At 29.7% G+C, this 19852-nt stretch overlaps 2 protein-coding genes across 3 annotated transcripts; one reads left to right on the top strand and one right to left on the bottom strand.

The window, feature by feature from the left end:
* Window positions 1-11222: 11222 nt before the first annotated feature.
* Window positions 11223-14260, bottom strand: LOC124837284 (beta-glucuronosyltransferase GlcAT14B-like). The gene is made up of 4 exons (XM_047312608.2): window positions 13527-14260; window positions 13362-13437; window positions 12441-12556; window positions 11223-11923 (listed from the first exon to the last, which is right to left on the bottom strand). Exons 1-4 carry the CDS (start codon window positions 14113-14115, stop codon window positions 11409-11411), a joined length of 1296 nt encoding a protein of 431 aa, XP_047168564.2. The 5' UTR covers window positions 14116-14260; the 3' UTR covers window positions 11223-11408.
* Window positions 14261-17232: 2972 nt separating this feature from the next.
* On the top strand, window positions 17233-18674 carry LOC124837282 (uncharacterized). 2 transcript variants are annotated; one of them, XM_088114340.1, is made up of 3 exons: window positions 17233-17803; window positions 17892-18174; window positions 18323-18674. In XM_088114340.1, exons 1-3 carry the CDS (start codon window positions 17243-17245, stop codon window positions 18325-18327), a joined length of 849 nt encoding a protein of 282 aa, XP_087970466.1. In that variant the 5' UTR covers window positions 17233-17242; the 3' UTR covers window positions 18328-18674. The 2 variants fall into 2 exon arrangements, with proteins under 2 accessions (XP_087970466.1, XP_047168562.2); XM_047312606.2 differs by having other exon boundaries at window positions 17892-18674.
* Window positions 18675-19852: the final 1178 nt, after the last annotated feature.

Consider the following 19852-nt stretch of genomic DNA (forward strand, 5'->3'; position numbering starts at 1 on the left):
TGACACGGAGGTAAGAAGGAAGACGAAGAAGATGAACCAGATCGCGGTAATTATCGACGGATTTCCCGAAGGTCACAAGCCTTCGGTAATTATCGACTAATTACCGACGGCTGAAAAGGCCGTCGGTAAAGGTTACCGACAACGGTTTTACCGATGGCATTTTGACCGTCGATAAACCGTCGGTAAACGACAATTACCGATTTTATACATTACCGATGAGTTACGACCGTCGATAATATCAATTATTCTTGTAGTGTGATGTATTCCAAACAATTTGGATAGAGTGTCGAAAATCAATTATTAACTACTTTACATTTATAATTATCTTATATAATAGGGAAAAAATTATTTGAAAGCTAATTAAAATAATATAAAATTAATTACTTACATAATATAAAGTAACATCACCAAAGTTAATAAATGACTCATATTACAACACTAAAACCATCAACAACACTATAAAAATATTTTTGATGAAAATCATCATAATTGTATCTTGCTAATATATGAACTGCATATGCATTATCCAGTCTAAAAGAACTTGTCAAATATAATAAATAATCAACAATCTCAAAATATTTACCAGAATAAACACATTCACTTAAAAGAAAAATTGTTTAATTTACTACATAAGTCATTCATGAGTGTAAATAAACTTCAAGCCAAACTAAAACAAATAAGAAAGGGTGTTGCTCCCTCCACCACCACACCTTTCTCCCTCCACCTCCCCTTTACTATTTTGTCCCTTAGTAAAATTTTATTTTTAGAGTTATTATTCTTTAATTTTACCCATTCACAATCTATTTCATTAATAATCTATTATAGTCTCGTACATGAGTAAAATACTTTTCTTTCATTTTAACATTATATATCTTCATCTCTTTCTTTCGTCGTTGTGAGATACTACAAGTTGCAAAGGTTGGTGGTGGTGGAAAGAATTATCAAGCAGTCTCCCTTTCGTGGTGCAGTGCGTGGAGTGCTTCCTCGTATTCGAATAAACCTTGAAATAAAACCCTAAAATAAAAAACGTAACCTTTAAACGGAGGTCAACATCCTTCAGCGGATGTCAACATCCTTCAGGGGATGTCAACATCCTTCAGCGGATGTCAACATCCTTCAGCGGATGTCAACATTCTTCAACGGATGTCAACATCCGTTTAAGGAAAAACGGATGTCGACATCCATTTTACCTTAAACGGATGTTGACATCCGTCGAAGATGTCACCTCCCATTTTAAGGTTACGTTTTTTATTTTAGAGTTTGTTTTATTAGGGGACATCCGTTGAAGGATGTCACCTCCGTTGATGTATACTTCCTCACGCTGGTTGATGCTCTAGATGTTCCTCCACACCACGGCGGCAATGAAAGCTTTCAAACCAAAAAAAATACTGGGAAGAAAAAGGAATGGAAGTGCGGGAGGTGGGGAGGTGAAACGAAAATGGGGAAAGAGAAAAAGAGTTCCGTGGATGAGTGCTGGAAAAGTAAAATTAGGGTTTCAAAGTATTTAAAATAGGGTCAAAGTAAAAATCTTTTTAACTTAAAGATATAATTGTATTTAAAATAATGTGAGGAGGTGGAGGAAGTATAGGGTGATGGTGGAGGGAGCAACACCCAATAAGAAAATGGTTATTGATTTTTTACCCTCACAATTACTAACTGCACCTCCACACTAATGAAAAACCTTAACTCCCTTTCATCATTGCATCACAGCACTTCTCTGTCGTCACCTTCCATTATAATTACTAATGCAGAGAAAGAAGAAAAAAGATAGAACAATGCAAAGGAAAAAGAAGGAAAAGAAGAAAAAGAAGAAAAAGAACACAAAACAGCTCATTCCAAAACGTATTTCAAGTGTTCCACAAAGATTTTTCCAAATCACATTTCATATATTCTGGAATGTTTGTTTCGAAAATCTTGTACCGAAATGTATTTCCCGCGTAAAGGAAATTCTATTCCAAACTTTTTCTAAATAATCTTCAAAACATATAATCCAAAAGTTACTTTTACCTAAGATAAAATGGTTATTTTAAAAATTTAGCAAGAGGATAAAATGGTTATGTTAAAAATTTAGAGGGTGCCCAAAGTACTTCTGGAGTGCAGGAAGTAAAAGCCTAAGAAAAATTCAATTAAGTTTTATCAACCCACCACACCCTTATGGACTTCCTAGCAATAATTTTCTCAAGTTTTTTTTTTCTTTTATATGTTGCAATAAATCTTTTGCTAAATAAGACTTTCATCTTTTCTCTCTTATTTTCCTTTCTAATTTTTTAGAATTTCTGTTTCAAAAAGGCCTTCTTATTGATATATGCCATCACTGTCAGCATTCTTATGTACTTGTTTCAGCGAAAAGAATAGGGTGCTACACTTCTTTTTTTACAGTTATAAGAATTACCTTCTTATCATTCTTTTTTTTTTTATTCATGGATTTTCGTTAAAATTATTTGTTTAATATCTGTTACGTATTTTAACTGTAGATATTGTAAGTACAGTATTTTTTTTTCATCTCTATTTCGGACTATCCTTTTCTCCACGCACGCAAGTTACTCTCTTTTTTTTAATTGGGTTAGGGTTTTGTTAATAATGATGGAAATGAGAGATTAGCGGTTGTGGCATGTTTGGTTCTAAATCTATAGAGCTTAACTGAATTGAAATGTTTGTCTAACTAATAGTTGTGGGAGCTGCTCTTCAGGTCCATGATCCTGCTGATGTTAATAACCCAAAAGCTTGTTTTTGTGTAATTAATGATTATGACGCGCAAAATAATATATTCTTTGAGAATTTTTCCAAAACCTTCGTCAAGAAAACTATATGGATGGAATTGTGAGACAACTAATCAATTTCTTTGATCCTATTAAAAAATAGATTTTTACTCTAATTTATCCTCACAAAATTGATTGGTATAAGATGAGATTTACATCCACTTATAAATTATAAACTTTAATTGATGTAGTATATTCAATACACTTGTTCACTTTAAAAAAAAAAATATATATATATATATATATATATATATATATATATATATATATATTGAATATGAGATTAAACATTAATAGATAATTCAATACCTATAATGGCATAATAATCCTTACAAATAAAATATTTTTGAATAATAAGTGACACAATAAATTAAGCAAATAACAAATATTACTAAAATAGTCTTTTTAACTCATGGTTTTAATATTGTTTGCTGCTCACCCTCCTAAAATATCATGTACTTTTTTCAAACTTTCTTTTTAGTCATTTTTGCAGTTAGAATAATTACTTTGTTTCAGTGATAGTTTCGTTTACCACGGTCGTTAGAGGAAGATCACAAGTTCTTGACTTAATTGAAGAACATAGTTATGGAATTTGTCAAGTTCTTAGAGATTTTGCATTAAGTAGATATAAAACAAATTTACATTGTATAAGTTGGAAATCCTGTTGATAAATTTAAAATATATAAATAGATATAAATATGTTTTTATAAGTTGATTTTATAAATTTAGATTAAGTTTAAAGTTTATTTTTTAAATTATATTTTGTAACAAAATGATGTTAATCATGTATTTTTTATTAACAAAAAATATATTAATATATATTAAAATATTTGAAATACTCCAACTTAAGTATTACAATTAAAATAAAATAAAATTAGAGTATACAATAAGCATTTATCTTACTAAATTAAATATATAAGTAAATATAAAATCTTACTTTACAGCTTAGACTTTAGGATATTAAAATTAGATGAAAAGGCCTAATTTATTGGTTTTGAAATATTGTGTAGTTATAAAATCGTCCAAAACTCGAAATTGAATAGGACAATGTTGAATCATTCAATCGCAAGGGTCAATTTTTCAATTAACCGATTAGCGTGGAAAAATATACGCTAATTTCTTTTAGGTGGTGGAACCAACCATTAGTGATTCCAAAGTGTAGGAACAGTTAGGTTTGTGATAGTTGGAACTCTATGTAATGAATTTTAAAGCTTTTAATGTGTTTATGATTTTAAATTTTATCTTTCACTTTTATTCTTTATATGTTGCGAGGTTTTGGGATAGTTTTTTTATTATTATTATTATTGAAAAATGTTATTTTAATCTAGAACTAGAATGAAATAATTAAGAATCCTTGTGTTTTGATAATATTTTTTTAGCCATTTATTGTTAAGGATTATTTATCCAAAGAAATAATAATTAACGTTTCTTGGTGACTTTGAAAAAACAAAATACAAGTCTCTTCGTACAGTTTATTTTATGTTGAAAGTCACATAATCCCAAGTAATTGATTGGATAACTAAAACGTCTTTGAATTGTTGGATTGTTGAACTAACTAAGGAATTAAAACTTAATAATTGAATTTAGAATTTGAGATTAAAGGATTTGAAAAGACTTGTGGAGTAATGCTATTTTACGTACACAAACTACTTTAGTTTATTTCTCACAGACTTTTTCGTGTAGTCTTTGAAAGCGTTGAAAAAGACTGACTTACTTATATTTTATTTTTAGGTTATAATGAAATTTATAAATATATTTTAGATTGGATAATCTTGATTCTTAAATTTAAAAATACATTATAGAGTATAAAATTTGAAAATTTATTATAGATTATGAAAATATGTTTTGAGTTTTTAGATTATATAATTTGAAATTTACTTTTAGATTACACAGTTCAAAAATATATTTTAGAAATATATTTGAATTACTCCATTTAACAACATATTATAAATTTTATAATTTTTACATAATTCAATAAATATACATATATATATATATATATATTAAATTATATAATTTAGAATTCTACAATTCAAATACGTATAATCTATAAACAATTTAGACTTTTCTTGCACTTTTAGAATCAACAGCAAAAGTACGGTAATGCTGAGAATAATTATCACTTCTTGTTATGTGGTTGATACATGATGAACAGGTTTCATGGAATATAATGCAAAAGAAAAAATAATTATCCTATCCCAATTTTTAATCAGTTTTTTTAAAATGGAAATTTTAAGTATAATTTAACTATATAAAATTAGATAAGGTGTGTATTTATTTATATATTATAAATTTATCTTATTTTTTTATTAATTTGTGATTTTAATAGATCTCATCACATAAAAACGCATACATTTCAAGTATAGATTAAATACTAATTATGATTGGTGATCAACAAATCTATTAATATAGACTTCAAATATTTCTTATTTCTTATACCAGAAGTGAATTTGAATTCTAATATATCCATATAAAATTTTATAACACATTTTCTATTATTGGTATAAGATCTCCAAAACATTTTAAAAAAGGTTGTAGTTAATGAGTTTTTGTTAAAAAGATGACTTTCAGTGTAATTCAACGACATAAAATCATTTTATAAGATAAGGTTTGTATCTATTTATATATTATAAATTTGTTTTATTTTTTGTTAACGTGATATTTTAACACATCTCGTCACATAAAGACACATACATCTAAGTATGGATTAAACATTAATGATGATTCAGTGATCAACAAATCTTGTTAATATAGACTTCAAATATTTCTTATACTATTTTAAAAAGTGAATTTGAATTTGAATTTATTTTTATAAAATTTTGTAACACACATTTTCTATTATTGGTATACGATCTCGAAGATATTTAAAATTGTTGTAATTAATGTGATTTTGTTAAGAAGTGAACTTTAAGTCTAATTTTAAATTGGTCTTACTTCTAGTCGATGTGAGATTTCAAACTCAATTCCCTCATGTCGAGATATATACACATTAATAGATGATCTGATAGAATCCGATAACAAGTTGAATTATATACTCAACAAACAATGGACAGTTCAATAGCAGATAAAATAATATGTTTAACAAATAACAAATATCTCGACACCGGATGACACATAATAGATTAAACAAATAAGAAATATACTAAGATAAAAAATATTAAAAAATTGTGTTTAAGTCTAACTCAATCCCAGTTTTTTTGTCATTACGTAACACTCTTAAAAAATGATAAAAAGAAACTCAATATTTGTTATTTGTGCAATTGGGTATATTTGCAACCACTTGTTGACCTTCGACTCGGCAAGTGTCTGTGCAGAGAAAGTGAGAGAGAGGACAACCTTTTACACAGTAAAGTTAGAAAGAACCAATTTTCTATTTTTTTTATTTTTATTTTCGGTACATATATGCCTTTATTAGCCAGAAACACAAACCAGAAGAGTTGACCGGCATTGCCAAAGCCTTTATAGAAACGTCATACATACGCCACTTCGCTGACCTAATATTATTATTACTATCAATTTTATTATCATTATCATGTTTTACTATTATATTATTGTTATTAATATTGGAATACTTTTCTACGTACTAACTAGTAACATAAAACGCCGAAAACTTGTTCAATGATTATGTGAAGACAAAAGGTCAACAACATTGTGGTTTTGAATTTTTCAATTGACCCAGTAACAAGATCTGTGGAACGAAGAGAATAATTATATTTGCATTAGTTGCGATGTGTGAGAAATGGACCAACCAGAACGAACTGCCAATTAGACCATTCAAAACTTTGGCTTCAAGATTAACCCCTTCTTTCATTATCATAATAATAAGTTTTGTCTTTTACTTTGAAAATTCTAAGTGTTAAAAAGATAGAGTAAAAAGGGTTATGGTTTGAACCAGCTAACTTAAATATGAAAATTTGTTATCTCTTAAATATTGTATGTTTTGGTGTTTAAAATTTAAAATATATATATATATATATATTAAAGTAGAAATATATGTGGAATAAGTAAATAATAACTGAAGCAGTGTGGTGTATGCCTTGTTTAATAAATTCATAGCAAGAGGACACTGGGTTTCAATTGAAACATTCAAGTTGACTTGTCAAAAGAATTTGTTGGTTTACCCCACCAAAGTTAATGGCAACTTCTTGAGCAATTAGTATGGGTTGAGAACCATGTGTCGGCAATATCTATATATTGCTTATGTTTTGGCAATGGAGTTTGTAAATTAAGAATCGAAAGGAAAAGAGAAAATAAGTGGTCGAGAAAATCTTGTCGCAGGAGAGATGACATTGTAGATGCATTGCAAAGTTGCATGAACTGCAAAAACATGTAATTAACCAATGTCATTCTCATGCGACACGATTTCCTTCGACCACTTTCTCGTAATAATGCACTTTCTGTTTCTGTTTCATGAAAGAATAAGAAAAATGCAGCAGATTTTGAACTTGTGAGCTACCGAATCCAAGGTAAGTTAGCAACTGTGTTTTTTTCTTTTCTTTTTTTTACTGTTTATGTATCTTTCTGTGCTTTGATTTTTCGTACTTTGTAAAAAGTAGGACGTTATTAATGTAATTCAGAAAAAGAATTGCATCATGGCCTACTTTATAAAATATTGCTTTTATTCTTTTTAAATATTATGTTTGTCGAAGAAATATATATATACGGCTTTTTATACAGCTGAGTTAAAATCGCTTCGCAAAACGACTTCAGTGGTGATTCAAAAAGTACGAATAGATTTAATAATGGATTATCTGAGTTAAAATCTTTATAATAAAGTCATTTTTTGTTAATTGATAAAAATGATGATTTCTTAATTAAATGAAAGTTTAAAATTTTAAGTGAGGGCTATTACATTAACAAGAATTATATAAAAAATTGAGTTATTAAAGATTAGGTATTTTTAATTGAATTTACGTTAAAAAAATTATTCTATTGAATATTTATAAGTTTTATATTTTTCATTTATGAATATATATATATATATATATCATTTGATTTTGTCGTCAACTTGGGTGATATGGTTAGTTGGATAATTATTGTTTATTATTTATGTATCTCTACATAAAATAAAAGAAAAGGACATTATTAAATTTTAAGTCTCTTATAAATCTAAACTCATATTGAAAAACTTTATTGTATTAAATATTCAATATATATATATATATATATATATATATATATATATATATATATATATATAAGTATTTTTAATTGAATCATTATATTTTGATTTTGTAGCCAAGTAGAGTGATATTTTGATTTTGTAGTCTCAAATACAACATTATGAACTTGGTCAACAATAAAAATGAATTTCTACAACACTAATTATTTTGATATTGTTCCATTTTTTAAATAATACTAAAGAAAAAATTAAGCCAATAATGTGAAGATGCGAAACAAATTAAGATTCAAATGCTTCATTTGTTATTGTTTGAATTTATGATGTCCTTAAAATTGTAAAATCAATTTGTCTTGTCACAAAGCGAGGTGATATTTTGATTTTATAGTGTCAAGTAGAATATTACAAATTTGGTCAACAATAAAAATAAATCTCTATAACCTTAATTATTTTGACATTGTTCCATTTTTTAAATAATATAAAAGCAAAAATTAAGCAATTATAGGGAGATACGAAATAATGTTGTTTGGTAAAGATAATTAAGATTTCAATGTTTCACTTTTTTATTATTCAAAATTGTAATGTTCTCCACCAAGCAAACGTAACTAAAAAATATAAATATTTTAGATATTCAAGAGAACAAATCTTTTTAATGTAGACATAATTGAAAACATCCAAAGGAAAGTTAAAACTTAATTTTTTCTACGTAGTAACACATAAAGAACGACTTTGCAAAGCAATGGTTATAAAGTCCAATTAACAACAAAATAAAAATAAAATGTAATTAAAAATATAAAAGTTTTAAGCACTCAATAAAACAATGTTTTTTAACAAAGAACTTAAAACTCAAAAAAATATAACAAAATTATATATATATATATATATATATATATATATATATATATATAATTATACATCTTTATATTAATTTATAATAAGTTTTTTTTAACTTATATTTCGGAATTTGATATTATTTTCATTGACTTATATAGGATTAAACATGTATTTAGTCTTTAAATTTAGATAAATTAAAATTTATTTTTGTCTTAAATTGTGATATATTTTAATTTTAAAATTTTAAAAATAAATGGGTATAGCCTTTTCAAATTAAGAATGTTAACTTTTTTGGGTTTGTTAAATGATGGTTTAGTCTGACATTTGAGTTAGAATTTGTCAAATTGATATAAATAACTCAAACATAATCTTGAAACGTTTTTTCATGTAAAAACAATTTAAATAATTAGATTAGATGCACATTATTTACTCATTTTTAAAATATGATGACATGTAAAATCATATTTAACCAAATTATATATTACATATCAATTATAAAAATAATAGTACATATATTTGTTAAGACATTGAGAAGTATATCAAATCAAAAGTGAAAAGTTGAGATATGATTTTTCAAAAAAGACTTCTGTAACACTTAATAACTATAGCAATTCATATTCAATTAATAAAGTTCATAAAGAAACTCTTTTTATATTTGGTGTGCAGTAGAAATTTAACATACATTATTTACAATTGTCAAAGCTAGATTTTTATTCACTTTATTCTCATGCATTTACAAACATCTCAATGTCATGTTAAAATCAACTCACAATAATACTCAAATCACATTCCTGATGACTTTGATATATTAATTGTTAACTCATCTCGTTCCAATTCTTTGAATACTCAATATACAATCATCAATTAAGTTCAAGAGTCTTAAAATTGCTAATAAATATCCTTAGATAAAAACTCGATTAGGTACTTAATTTCAGTTCTAAGTTCAAAAGACATTTTCCAACACTTAATGAACCAAGTATCAAGCTATGGGTAGTCAAACCAAATTTTACGACCCATCTTCCTCCTTAATCCAAAAGGGGAGAAACCTTCATGGATGAAGATAAAACCCCAAATAGGAGAAGTTCAAAGAGTCTCCCTCCACCAGCTTAGGCGATTTCTAGTTGTGGAAACTTGAAAGATTGTGAAACTCTCATGAAGACATGTTTAAAGACACAATTTCACAATGCACACTCATTAAGCGAATTTGACAAAATTGACTGAATTTGAAAAATATACTTAAATAAATTGTAATTAAATGATAATCTTGATTTATTATTCAATATTATGAGAGTTTCACTTATAACAAAATATTACACAAATAACATTTAAATACTTATTTTTTTCAAAATTATGTAATAAAACCTTAATTGTCTAAAAAAACTAATAATAAGAATACCAATAAAAAGATAAAATATTTGTATTTTCAAAATTATTTAATAAACCTTTAATTATTTAAAAAGATAAAAATAAAAATACTAATAAAAGATAAAAATAAACATAATAAAAAAACATGATAGTGTCAATTAGTAAAATAAATATATAAAATTAGCATAATTATTAAAATTTAACTAGATAACATAATAGAAAATATAAAACAGCAATGTATGTCTATTCTTTAGTATTGATAAAAAAAATTCAGAATAAAAAACAGTTATAGGTGGAACAAAAATGGCGCAATTGTTTCTTATGCAAAATTGAGCTCATTTGCATGTGTTACTTAAACAAGGAACACATCCTAAAATATTTGACTGCCACACAGTCCACCGATTCAATTACTAGATTACTTAGGACCTCTTTTCATTCAATTCCAAGGTGGAGTCATCAAACTAACAAAAAAAGTAAAAATAACCCTTTATAATTAAACGTTTTCTATTAAATTATTAGTTTGATACAAAATATAATAAACAATATATTAAACATAATTATATAAAATAAAAGATAAAGCCTTTCTGTCCACTAGTTATGATAATAGTTATAAAAGAATGATGTTGAAGTGGGGGACTTTAATCTTAATTGGAGAGCACCTAACCCTACAATAAATGCATACACTTTCTGCATTATTTTTTCTTTTATCTATATTGCATTATTAATTATTTTATTTAACATTTTTCTCTCTTCATTTTGCTGTGCCCCTCCTTTTTTCATAACTTTATTACAATTTTCCATAATAACACAATCAACATCCACCTTGTTTAAACCTGTTAAACTCAACCATCAGGAATCAACTTACTCTTCTCAGTTGTATGCAACACCTACAACTTTCAGCACGTGTTGTTCATTGCTCCAGTCAAGTAAAAGGAACAAATAAATAAGCATATATGTAATATCTCCCATTCACAATAGTCTGAAGTCAGATTTCAGCTCTCACCTTCTACACACCTACACTACCTCACACCAATGTCAGGTAACATGCACCAAACATTATTAGTGGTTCTGTGGTCAGTTGTTTCATTCATGTCACAAAATTGCAGAATGTGATCTAGCTCTGCTGTCAATATCATGCCACCACATAGCTTCAATTCTTGTCAATATATAAAAAAATCGTGTTTGTGCTTTACAATCGCAATATTTACATTTCCTACTGAACAGGTGTACATGAATTCACCCTTCAGGTTAACTAAGTAGAGAAAAAAAACTGAAGCAAGTGGCAAGCGACATAATGTCAAGAAACCACTGCTGTTAGCAGTAGGCTTTTGTCATACACACTGTTTTGGTCGAAAATTTTCATCAGACAACATTGAACTGATCAAAGTTTGAAGCCTTTTAGAACCTGGGCCAGGCCTAAGGAAAGTAGTATTACCAACTACAGAACAAGGATCGCTCCCATTCTCCCTGCTTCCTATGCACCAGCCACCAGGAACAACCATCCCAGGACCTCTGGACAAAAGCTCTGCATCGATTTTGTCCAATACTGGATCGTCTCCGTGGAACTTCCTCGCGAAGGGGGCGTTGCTGTCAACCATCTTTTTCATGTAATCGAGAGAAAGGTAGTGGGGATGTTGTCTGGGAGGATTGTCCCAAGAAATGAAGTGAAGATCACTATTAACAGTTGTGTTCTTGAACTCTTGAGCATTACAAATGACAGTGTGGAAGTACCCTTCAGGGGAAGATACGAAATTTGTGTAGTACATGAGAGCAGTACGAGGTAGGTTGTCCCATCCCCATATACAGTAATCGATGAAAGATCTTGATAGTACCATCCAAGCCGAACCTAACATGAGGAAAAACATCTAGGCAATCATATATTTGTAGGTTCTTGGGCACATAACCTGGATAAGAGCACTTACGTTGTCCTATGTCCTCTTATCCACAAATGAAGTCCATCCAATGGCACAGTAATCACCTAAAAACTATAACAACTAAAGCTTTCTTCCCTACACAAACAAGACTCTTAAGCTCCAACAACTCAATTAATCACAGTAAGTCCAAACCAAAACCTTGCTTCTGATGAAGAAAACCCCGACTCCGGAGCAAGTTACAACCCATAAAATTGAAACAGCAACCAACAAGCTAGAACATATAATTGAAATCACAGTCACAATTTCGCTGCAATTCTTGTCATTATAGAAAATTGCAAACAAATGAAGCAACAATTATTATGATCACATTGTGATGGCAAAGAGTACAAAAAACTTGACGTCATGGCCAGATGCAGGTCATTTTATGAAATGTTGGCAACCCACATAAAATCCAGAGAACAAAAATAGACATAAGAAATGGATGAACACCTGTGAAAAGTTTGAAGGCCGTTGGTTTACTTCTCCTCTGTGTTATCCAAAACACATCTTGCTTCTTAGTCATATACAACCCCGGATCAATAATTATAGGCCTTGCCCGTTGATGACTACACATAAGGATAACAATGCTTTAAAATAAAACGCATTCATAGGGTTTCACATGAAAAACAATCTATTATTAAAAATATACTTGATTGAAATTTCAGTTCCTGAAATATGTGATTGTGCTATGTGTGCCTCCTAGATTCCAATTAGCGCGTGGTATCTTTCATGTTTTCTCTCATTCACAGTCAGGTTCTTCTATCCTCATTCCATCCAATTAAGATAAAATTATAACTTCAGCAAATGGAATCTAATATTTATGCAGCCCGTAAAAAATAATAGTTTGTAATCGGATGAAAATGTTTGAATCATCTCACCACAGAATATTTACTCCTGTAAATAAAAGAAACTCAAAGGAAAAGGACCGCATTGATGCAATAAGAACTTGAAAGTTCAAAATGTACATTCACACTACTTCATACTAAAAATGCAGTTAAGTATTAGAAAATATGTTTAATTACTAATTTAGTTTCTATATAAGAAAAAAAATCTCTTTATCCCTACACTTAAAAACATCCCTTTTAACCCCCAATAATGAATCAGGAGTTCCAATTTACAAGGATTATTATAATTCTAATTTCTTCTATTTTAACTTCAGCTTATACAGGTGAATGCGTATAATAGAATGTGGAAGGATTGAAAATTGGATATAATAGTGTGTGTACGGAATAAAAAGATTAAAAATTGTATGTGTATGAACTAAAAAGGAATGTTTCTTCAGTATACAAACTAAAATAACAAGACATTTTCTAACTGTACAGAGCAAACTAATAAAAAAAGGGGAGAATGCATTTAGTTAAGTAAACTCACTCTTTCCACCCAATGTCACTTGTATGATCAATGAAATTAAGATCCCGTGGGAATTGCGACAACGCGTGCAGCAGATCTACCCAATCAAAATATAAAAAAAAAACCATTCGGTTAAAGAAAGAAGAAGAAGCATACCAAAGATAGAAAGAGTTTGAAGTGACGAACCGTCTTGGGTAACGAGGGGGTAATCGGAGGCGCTGAGGTTGATGAACCAATCCCAGTAATGGGTGTCGGAGAGGGCGATGGCGGCAGCGTGGAGGGTGTTGGCGACCATGGTGGGGCCGCGGTAGGTGATGAGGTTGGCTTTGGAGATAAGGCGGACGTTGCGGAAGTGTCGGAAGGTGGGGTGGCGTTCGATGTGGGCGGCAAGGAGGTGGCGTTCCTCGGGGGAGGAATGGCGGTCGAGGTGGAGGATGTAGCGGTTGCGGGGATGGTAGAGGGCGGATAGGGCTCGGAGGAGGGCAGGGGCGTCGCCGGCGGAGGCGGAGATTAGGTAGGCGAGGACGGGGGGAAGAGGGGATGGGGGAGGGAGTGGAAGAGCGTGAAGCTTGGACTCGACGAAGGGGGATGGGGCAGAGATGACGGCGGAGAGGGGGAAGGGGAAGATGAGGAAGGCGTCGGGGGAGGTTAGTCTGAGGGCGAAGAGGAGGAGGGAGATGAGGGAGATGAAGGAGACGATGGTGATTACTGGGACAATGTACTTTCGTTGTTGTTGATGATGTTGTTGATGGTAATAATGTTTTAGTTTCTTCATTGTTTGGGTCTGGGAATTTTGATGCCTATGTCAGAGATTATTGAACAGAGTCTGAGAAGAAGAAGAAGAAGGAGAAGAAAAGATGTTGGTGAGTGATGAGAGAGGGTGAGAGTCACGACCACCTTCACTCGATCACGATGATGGTAGATGGACAAGTTCGATGGGATGATAGTAACTTGTTTATTGATGCTTTAATTTTAAAAATAAAATAATTTAATATTAAATACATTGAAATAAAATTAAAAATCACCATCTTTAATTTTTGGACAGAAAAATTACACATATTTTCTTTGATTTAGATTATTGCATTATTAATGAGAAGTGTCTACTTTTTCTCTACAATATATAAAAAAGACATGTGGTTTGAAAAGTCGTTAAGTTATAGCTATTATTTTATATTCATAATTAATAAAGAAAGAAATAAAGAATCAAAATAATTTTTTTAAAAAAATAATAATGGGAATAATAACAATAATATGAAGAGAAGCGGGATTTGAGCTAATAACAACATACTAATTGGTACGTTAATTATTCATCCACTATTTTGTTTTAAGAATAAAGTTAAGGATAAACTTAAACTATATATTTAAAATCGTTTTAACACAATCTAATGTTTTTCATATTAATTTCTTTAAAAGTGAAATTTTAAAATAGTTATATATTAATAAGATGAGATAGGTGTAAGAAGTGAAAAAGTAAAATAAGGTAGAAAGAAAATAATAATAGGCTATGAAATAAAATGGAAAGAAAAACGTGAAAAATTGTTCATTATATAATTTATCGTCTACGGTTTCACGAAATGAGCTGCTCACGTGTCAGGCCACCCTGGATAGAGAGAGAACAATATCACAACATACAACTATAGTTATAGTACACACTCCAAGTATATTTGCTATCTAGGTGTCACATTTTGTAGGTGATCCATCAATTGGGGTTGATGATTAAACTTCTAAGATAAGATGGGTAGGGCTAGGTGAATATGTAAAGTGGATAGTTACATTTTTGTTACCATTATTTTTTACACGTAACTATATTTTGTTATTACTGTAAATTGCTTTTTAATTAATTATAAATACTTTTAGTAAGTTATTAATGTAAATATGAAATATCATTTAATCCTTTAAAAAAATTAACACTGTTTATAAAAACTAGATATAAAAGTTAAACTGTATCAAAATTTAAAATATAAATAAATTTTAATTTTATATTAAAATTTAATAATTAAAAGTATATTTAATCTTTTTTTGTCTTCATAACTTAATATATTAAATGCAAAAAGATGGTTAATCATTTTATACCATAAAATTATCGTCATCTATCTTGCTATTTGCACTAATTTTCAACGTCAATTATGAATTGATGATGATGAAAATCACATCCTACAACTGTTTTAAAGTGTGATGTATAGTTTCAAATGGAAGTATATGACGATGCTAGCTACATACAACAATGTAATAATCAATGGAAAAAATATCTCTTTTTAATATGGTTGATGTTTTGGTAACACCATCTACTTCAAAACATTTCAATATCATTAAAATGTTATTAAACATGTACAATAACATACTCAATGTACATGTAATGAAAAAATAATAATTACATGTGTTATAAATATCTATTTATTTCTAACTTCTGACTAAAAATTTATTTGTCCATTTTTTTCTTATCTCCTTAATTGCTTATACTAGCAATAATTCTTTACACAAATTTATATATATATACACTCTTCTATTTTTTTATTATATATGTAAGGTTTAAATTTTGATTACACAAATAATAAAACTATTAATTTTTGTGATTTTAAATTGTTTTGGGTGTAGGATCGTGTAAGTGTTTGATAAAAGAGAAACGAAAGATCTCCACAGAAAAGTATAATTGTGAAAGAATTCAAGTAAAAGTATATTGAGTTACAGTAGAAGCAAAGAATATCTCTATTAGATCAGAAGAAGAGATTTGTGAAGATCTCTATCAGATGAGTAACTCCCAATAACACACTTTCACACTTTGTTCTTTGCTTGCTCGGATAACTCTTTTCACCTTTTGTCAAATTCATTTCTTGTCAATACTCCAAATCGTTTGGGGATACCTGTCAAAGATAATCTGATACTTAGTTTGAACGATAATGAGAGTAAAGTCTTAAATTTATAATAGATGTGATTACCTATATCTTACCTTTGACCTCTATTAATAATTTTTTAGATGAGTTACAAACCTTAATTACGACACAATCCTGATCCAAAACCTACTAAGTAATACTTACCTCTAATCTAGCTACTTGTTTTGCAGACCGTTTAGCTGATCACATCGTCATATCCTTCTCATTGTATCGGTTCTTATTGAGCGATTGTATGACCATACGGTGTATAAATAAATCTCTTAATTTTTTTCAATAATATCCTTATTATTTTGGCACCTTTTTTACACAGAAAAATCATATATTATTTTTGTTTGAATAAATCATTGTTTTCTCATCTCAATTAAAATAAGTAAATTAAGGTATGCTTGATATAGAACGATAATTACTGTAATTTAAATATAAAAAAAACATAATTAAAAAGGATCAGAGGAGTGTGTATTAACAAATAACAGCATAAACTTATATTATAATTGAGTTGTAACTTAAAATAATTTTTTAAAACAAAATCATATGAATATACAAATTATCTTTAATAAAACAAATTGCGTTAGTTGTTTGTCGTTTTGCTTTATTCTAAAACAATATTTATATATAAGTTTAGGGTTTAGGTTAAGAAAACAAATTATGAAAATCTAACTGTTAACTTTTTCTTAGAAAAATATAGGGGAACAATCAAAGTTGGTGCCACTAAAAATTGAAACATCCTATCAATTACTTGATGGTTGATACTTTTTAAAGCAAAAGCCATCCAAAGTAGTCGAAAATTAATTTAAAAAATTTGCATGGTTGATGAGTTAAATCCAAGTAACGAAAACTAGTTTTTGACAGCCACTCGTTTAGTTTTGCAGTCTAATTTTACCCGTAAAATCCCATCATTCATAAGTAACATGCAAAACAAACATCCTAAAAGTCGCTCCTTTTAATGTGCGCCTAATAAACGAATTAGAAAGTAGGAAAGTGGAGAAGAAGAGGCAGAGAAATTAAAGTGGAATGGAGGTGTTCGAAAAGGCACAGGTGGTGCGTCTGAGGAGTCGCCATGACAAATATCTGTTGGCAGACACTGACAAAGAGGGCGTTTACCAAGATCGAAATGGGATATACAAAAATGCTAAATGGAGCGTGGAGATCGTCCAGGGTACCAACTGGATAAGACTCAAGAGTTGCTATGAAAAATACTTAACAGCCTCCAACATGCCGTTTTTGTTAGGCGCCACAGGTAAGAAAGTCATCCAGACCCTTCCCACAAGGTTAAACTCTTCTTTGGACTGGGAACCCGTAAGAGAAGGTTCCTACGTCAGGCTTAAAACACGTTATGGACAGTTTCTTCGTGCCAACAAAGGCTTACCACCCTGGAAAAATTCTATCACCCACGATATCCCGCATCGCACGTCAACCACAAATTGGATCCTCTGGGATGTCGACCTCGTACAGCTTCGACCACAACAACCTCCCAAACCGATTTCGCTCCATCCTCCCGTCTTAGAATCTCCTTCTCATTCTCCACCGGATGATGCCTCCTTCAGTATATATCTCAAGTCTCCTTCAAATCAGGTCTAAAAATCTATTTAATCTTAATAGTAATCAAATTAATGATTTAGAACCAGGAGCCATGGTTTATAATGGGTTCGGTTTTATGCAGGGTGAAGATTTTGTGGAGGCCAAGTCACCGATAAAAGATGGAAGGATTGTATTTTATAACGTGGAACATGGAGATGCTTCTGATGAGAGTGAAGAAAAATTCTTCTCGTTCCAAGGAAGTAGCGTGGAGGATTTGAAGGAGAAGTTAAAGGAGGAGACAGGGCATGATGATATTGTTGTGTGCTGCCGCAACCCATTCAACGCCGAACTTCATCCCCTTCGTTTGCAATTACCTCCTAACAACTCTGACATGCACGTTGTTGTAATTACTCCTTCTTGCAATGGTCAGCATTTTTTTACCTCGAGTGGTTTTGCCAAACTTCTTAAAAATTTAATAACGCTTGGTTTAAATGATAATGAAGTACTCGTATTTAAACTATTTAACCATGCATGTGCATTCTTAATTTGTTATACCAACTTTTGTTCTTTTAGCATAAACAAAAAATGAAAAAGATGTTGAGCATTAGCAGTTCATCCATTGGTGGAAATTCTTCGTGAAAAGAAGGGTTCGACTTAAAATCCGTGTTCTCATTCCAAGAAGAAAAAGGGGCAGTGAAGAGGAAAACAGAGAAATCGAAAAAGAAAAATGGCGTGGACGTTCGAAATACCATGAAGAAGTAATGTTAGCTAGTCTCCTTACATCTTCGGGATTCAATATTCTTTGTTCTGTAATCTGTAATTTTCTTCCTCACGCATATCCAATTCTTGTACATATATAAAGAAAATGTAAATGATTTTTCGTTTAATGTACAAAAAGATAATTTCAACTATTGTCTCATTTTCAAATTAACTTCTTTCGTATATTTAGCAATTCTCTTTTTTTTTTGTTGAAATCAAAGTAATTAAAAATGTTATATATATTCATTTAAGAATAAAATAAGAACAATATAGTTTGTTTGTTTTTTCTGTTTTATATGTTCATTAAGATAAGATATGAATAATTAAAAACTTATATGTGAGTTTAAATTAATTTGTAAATAAAGGTTTGATGCTAAAAGTCTAAATGAGTAAAATTGGAAAAAGGTAAACTAATTTTTTATATTTATCTTAATAAATTTCATTAATTAGAATTATCATTAGGAATAATTTAAACCTAATTCAAAAATAAAAAATAAAATATTTTTTTCAAGAAAAAATACATGTAAATAAAAATGTGGAAAATATTATATATATATATATATATATATATATATATATATATGTGTGTGTGTGTGTGTTTTTATATATATTTCGTGTTTGAAATCTTATTTGGATGAATGATGTTTGAAATCCAATCCTTTAATTAGAGTTGTTAATTTGGTTCAATTCAAAAAGTTTGGTTCTGATTGAGGTGAGTTGTTGAAAAAATATTCATATACTAAATCGTTTGTCATTAAAAAAAGGGGTGTTACTCCCTCCACCGCCACATTTTCTCCCTCCACCTCTCCAATTCTATTACATATTTTTTGAATTACAAAACTAACATTTTATAATTACACAAATAACCTTTTTTATTTATTAATCCTAATTATTTACTTTAACCTTAAAATCTATCTTTCTATCCCTTCTCACCCACCTCCCAACCCTTCAGATTCTCACCTAAACTCCATCAGATTTGTTTCTCATCTTCCATTTTTTCTCACAGTGTGGTGGTGCTTCAAGGTGCTGGTTCAGAGGCGTGAGAGGTTCAGAGGCGTAAAGGTGCGTAACAAAACCTTAAAATATAAATCGTATAATCTTTAAAAGAATGTGAGCATCCGTCAACGGATGTCAACATCCGTTTAAGGGAAAACGGATGTCAACATCCGTCGACGGATATCGACATCCATTTCAGATCCAAACGGATACCCGACATCCGTTTTTGGCCTGGTTATCTTCTTCCTTTCTCCCAACACACGCACACAGCAAAAAAACGCAGAGCACAACACAACACAGAGCACAACACAGATATATATGCATTGCATTTAAAAAAAATTAAAAATA

The sequence above is a fragment of the Vigna umbellata genome, chromosome 4 (genome assembly GCF_029865625.1).
Source record: "Vigna umbellata cultivar VRB3 chromosome 4, Vumbellata_1.0, whole genome shotgun sequence".
Taxonomy (NCBI): Eukaryota; Viridiplantae; Streptophyta; class Magnoliopsida; order Fabales; family Fabaceae; genus Vigna; species Vigna umbellata.

Bases quoted from the DNA above. Each gene is read 5' to 3' on its own strand.
- LOC124837284 (XM_047312608.2), bottom strand. From the start codon at position 14,115: ATGAAGAAACTAAAACATTATTACCATCAACAACATCATCAACAACAA. The intron at 12,557-13,361 runs GTGAGTTTACTT...CCTTATGTGTAG, and splicing joins AGTGACATTGGGTGGAAAGA to TCATCAACGGGCAAGGCCTA. The intron at 11,924-12,440 runs GTGTTCATCCAT...TCCTCATGTTAG, and splicing joins GGCCTTCAAACTTTTCACAG to GTTCGGCTTGGATGGTACTA.
- LOC124837282 (XM_047312606.2), top strand. From the start codon at position 17,243: ATGGAGGTGTTCGAAAAGGCACAGGTGGTGCGTCTGAGGAGTCGCCAT. The intron at 17,804-17,891 runs GTCTAAAAATCT...GGTTTTATGCAG, and splicing joins TCAAGTCTCCTTCAAATCAG to GGTGAAGATTTTGTGGAGGC.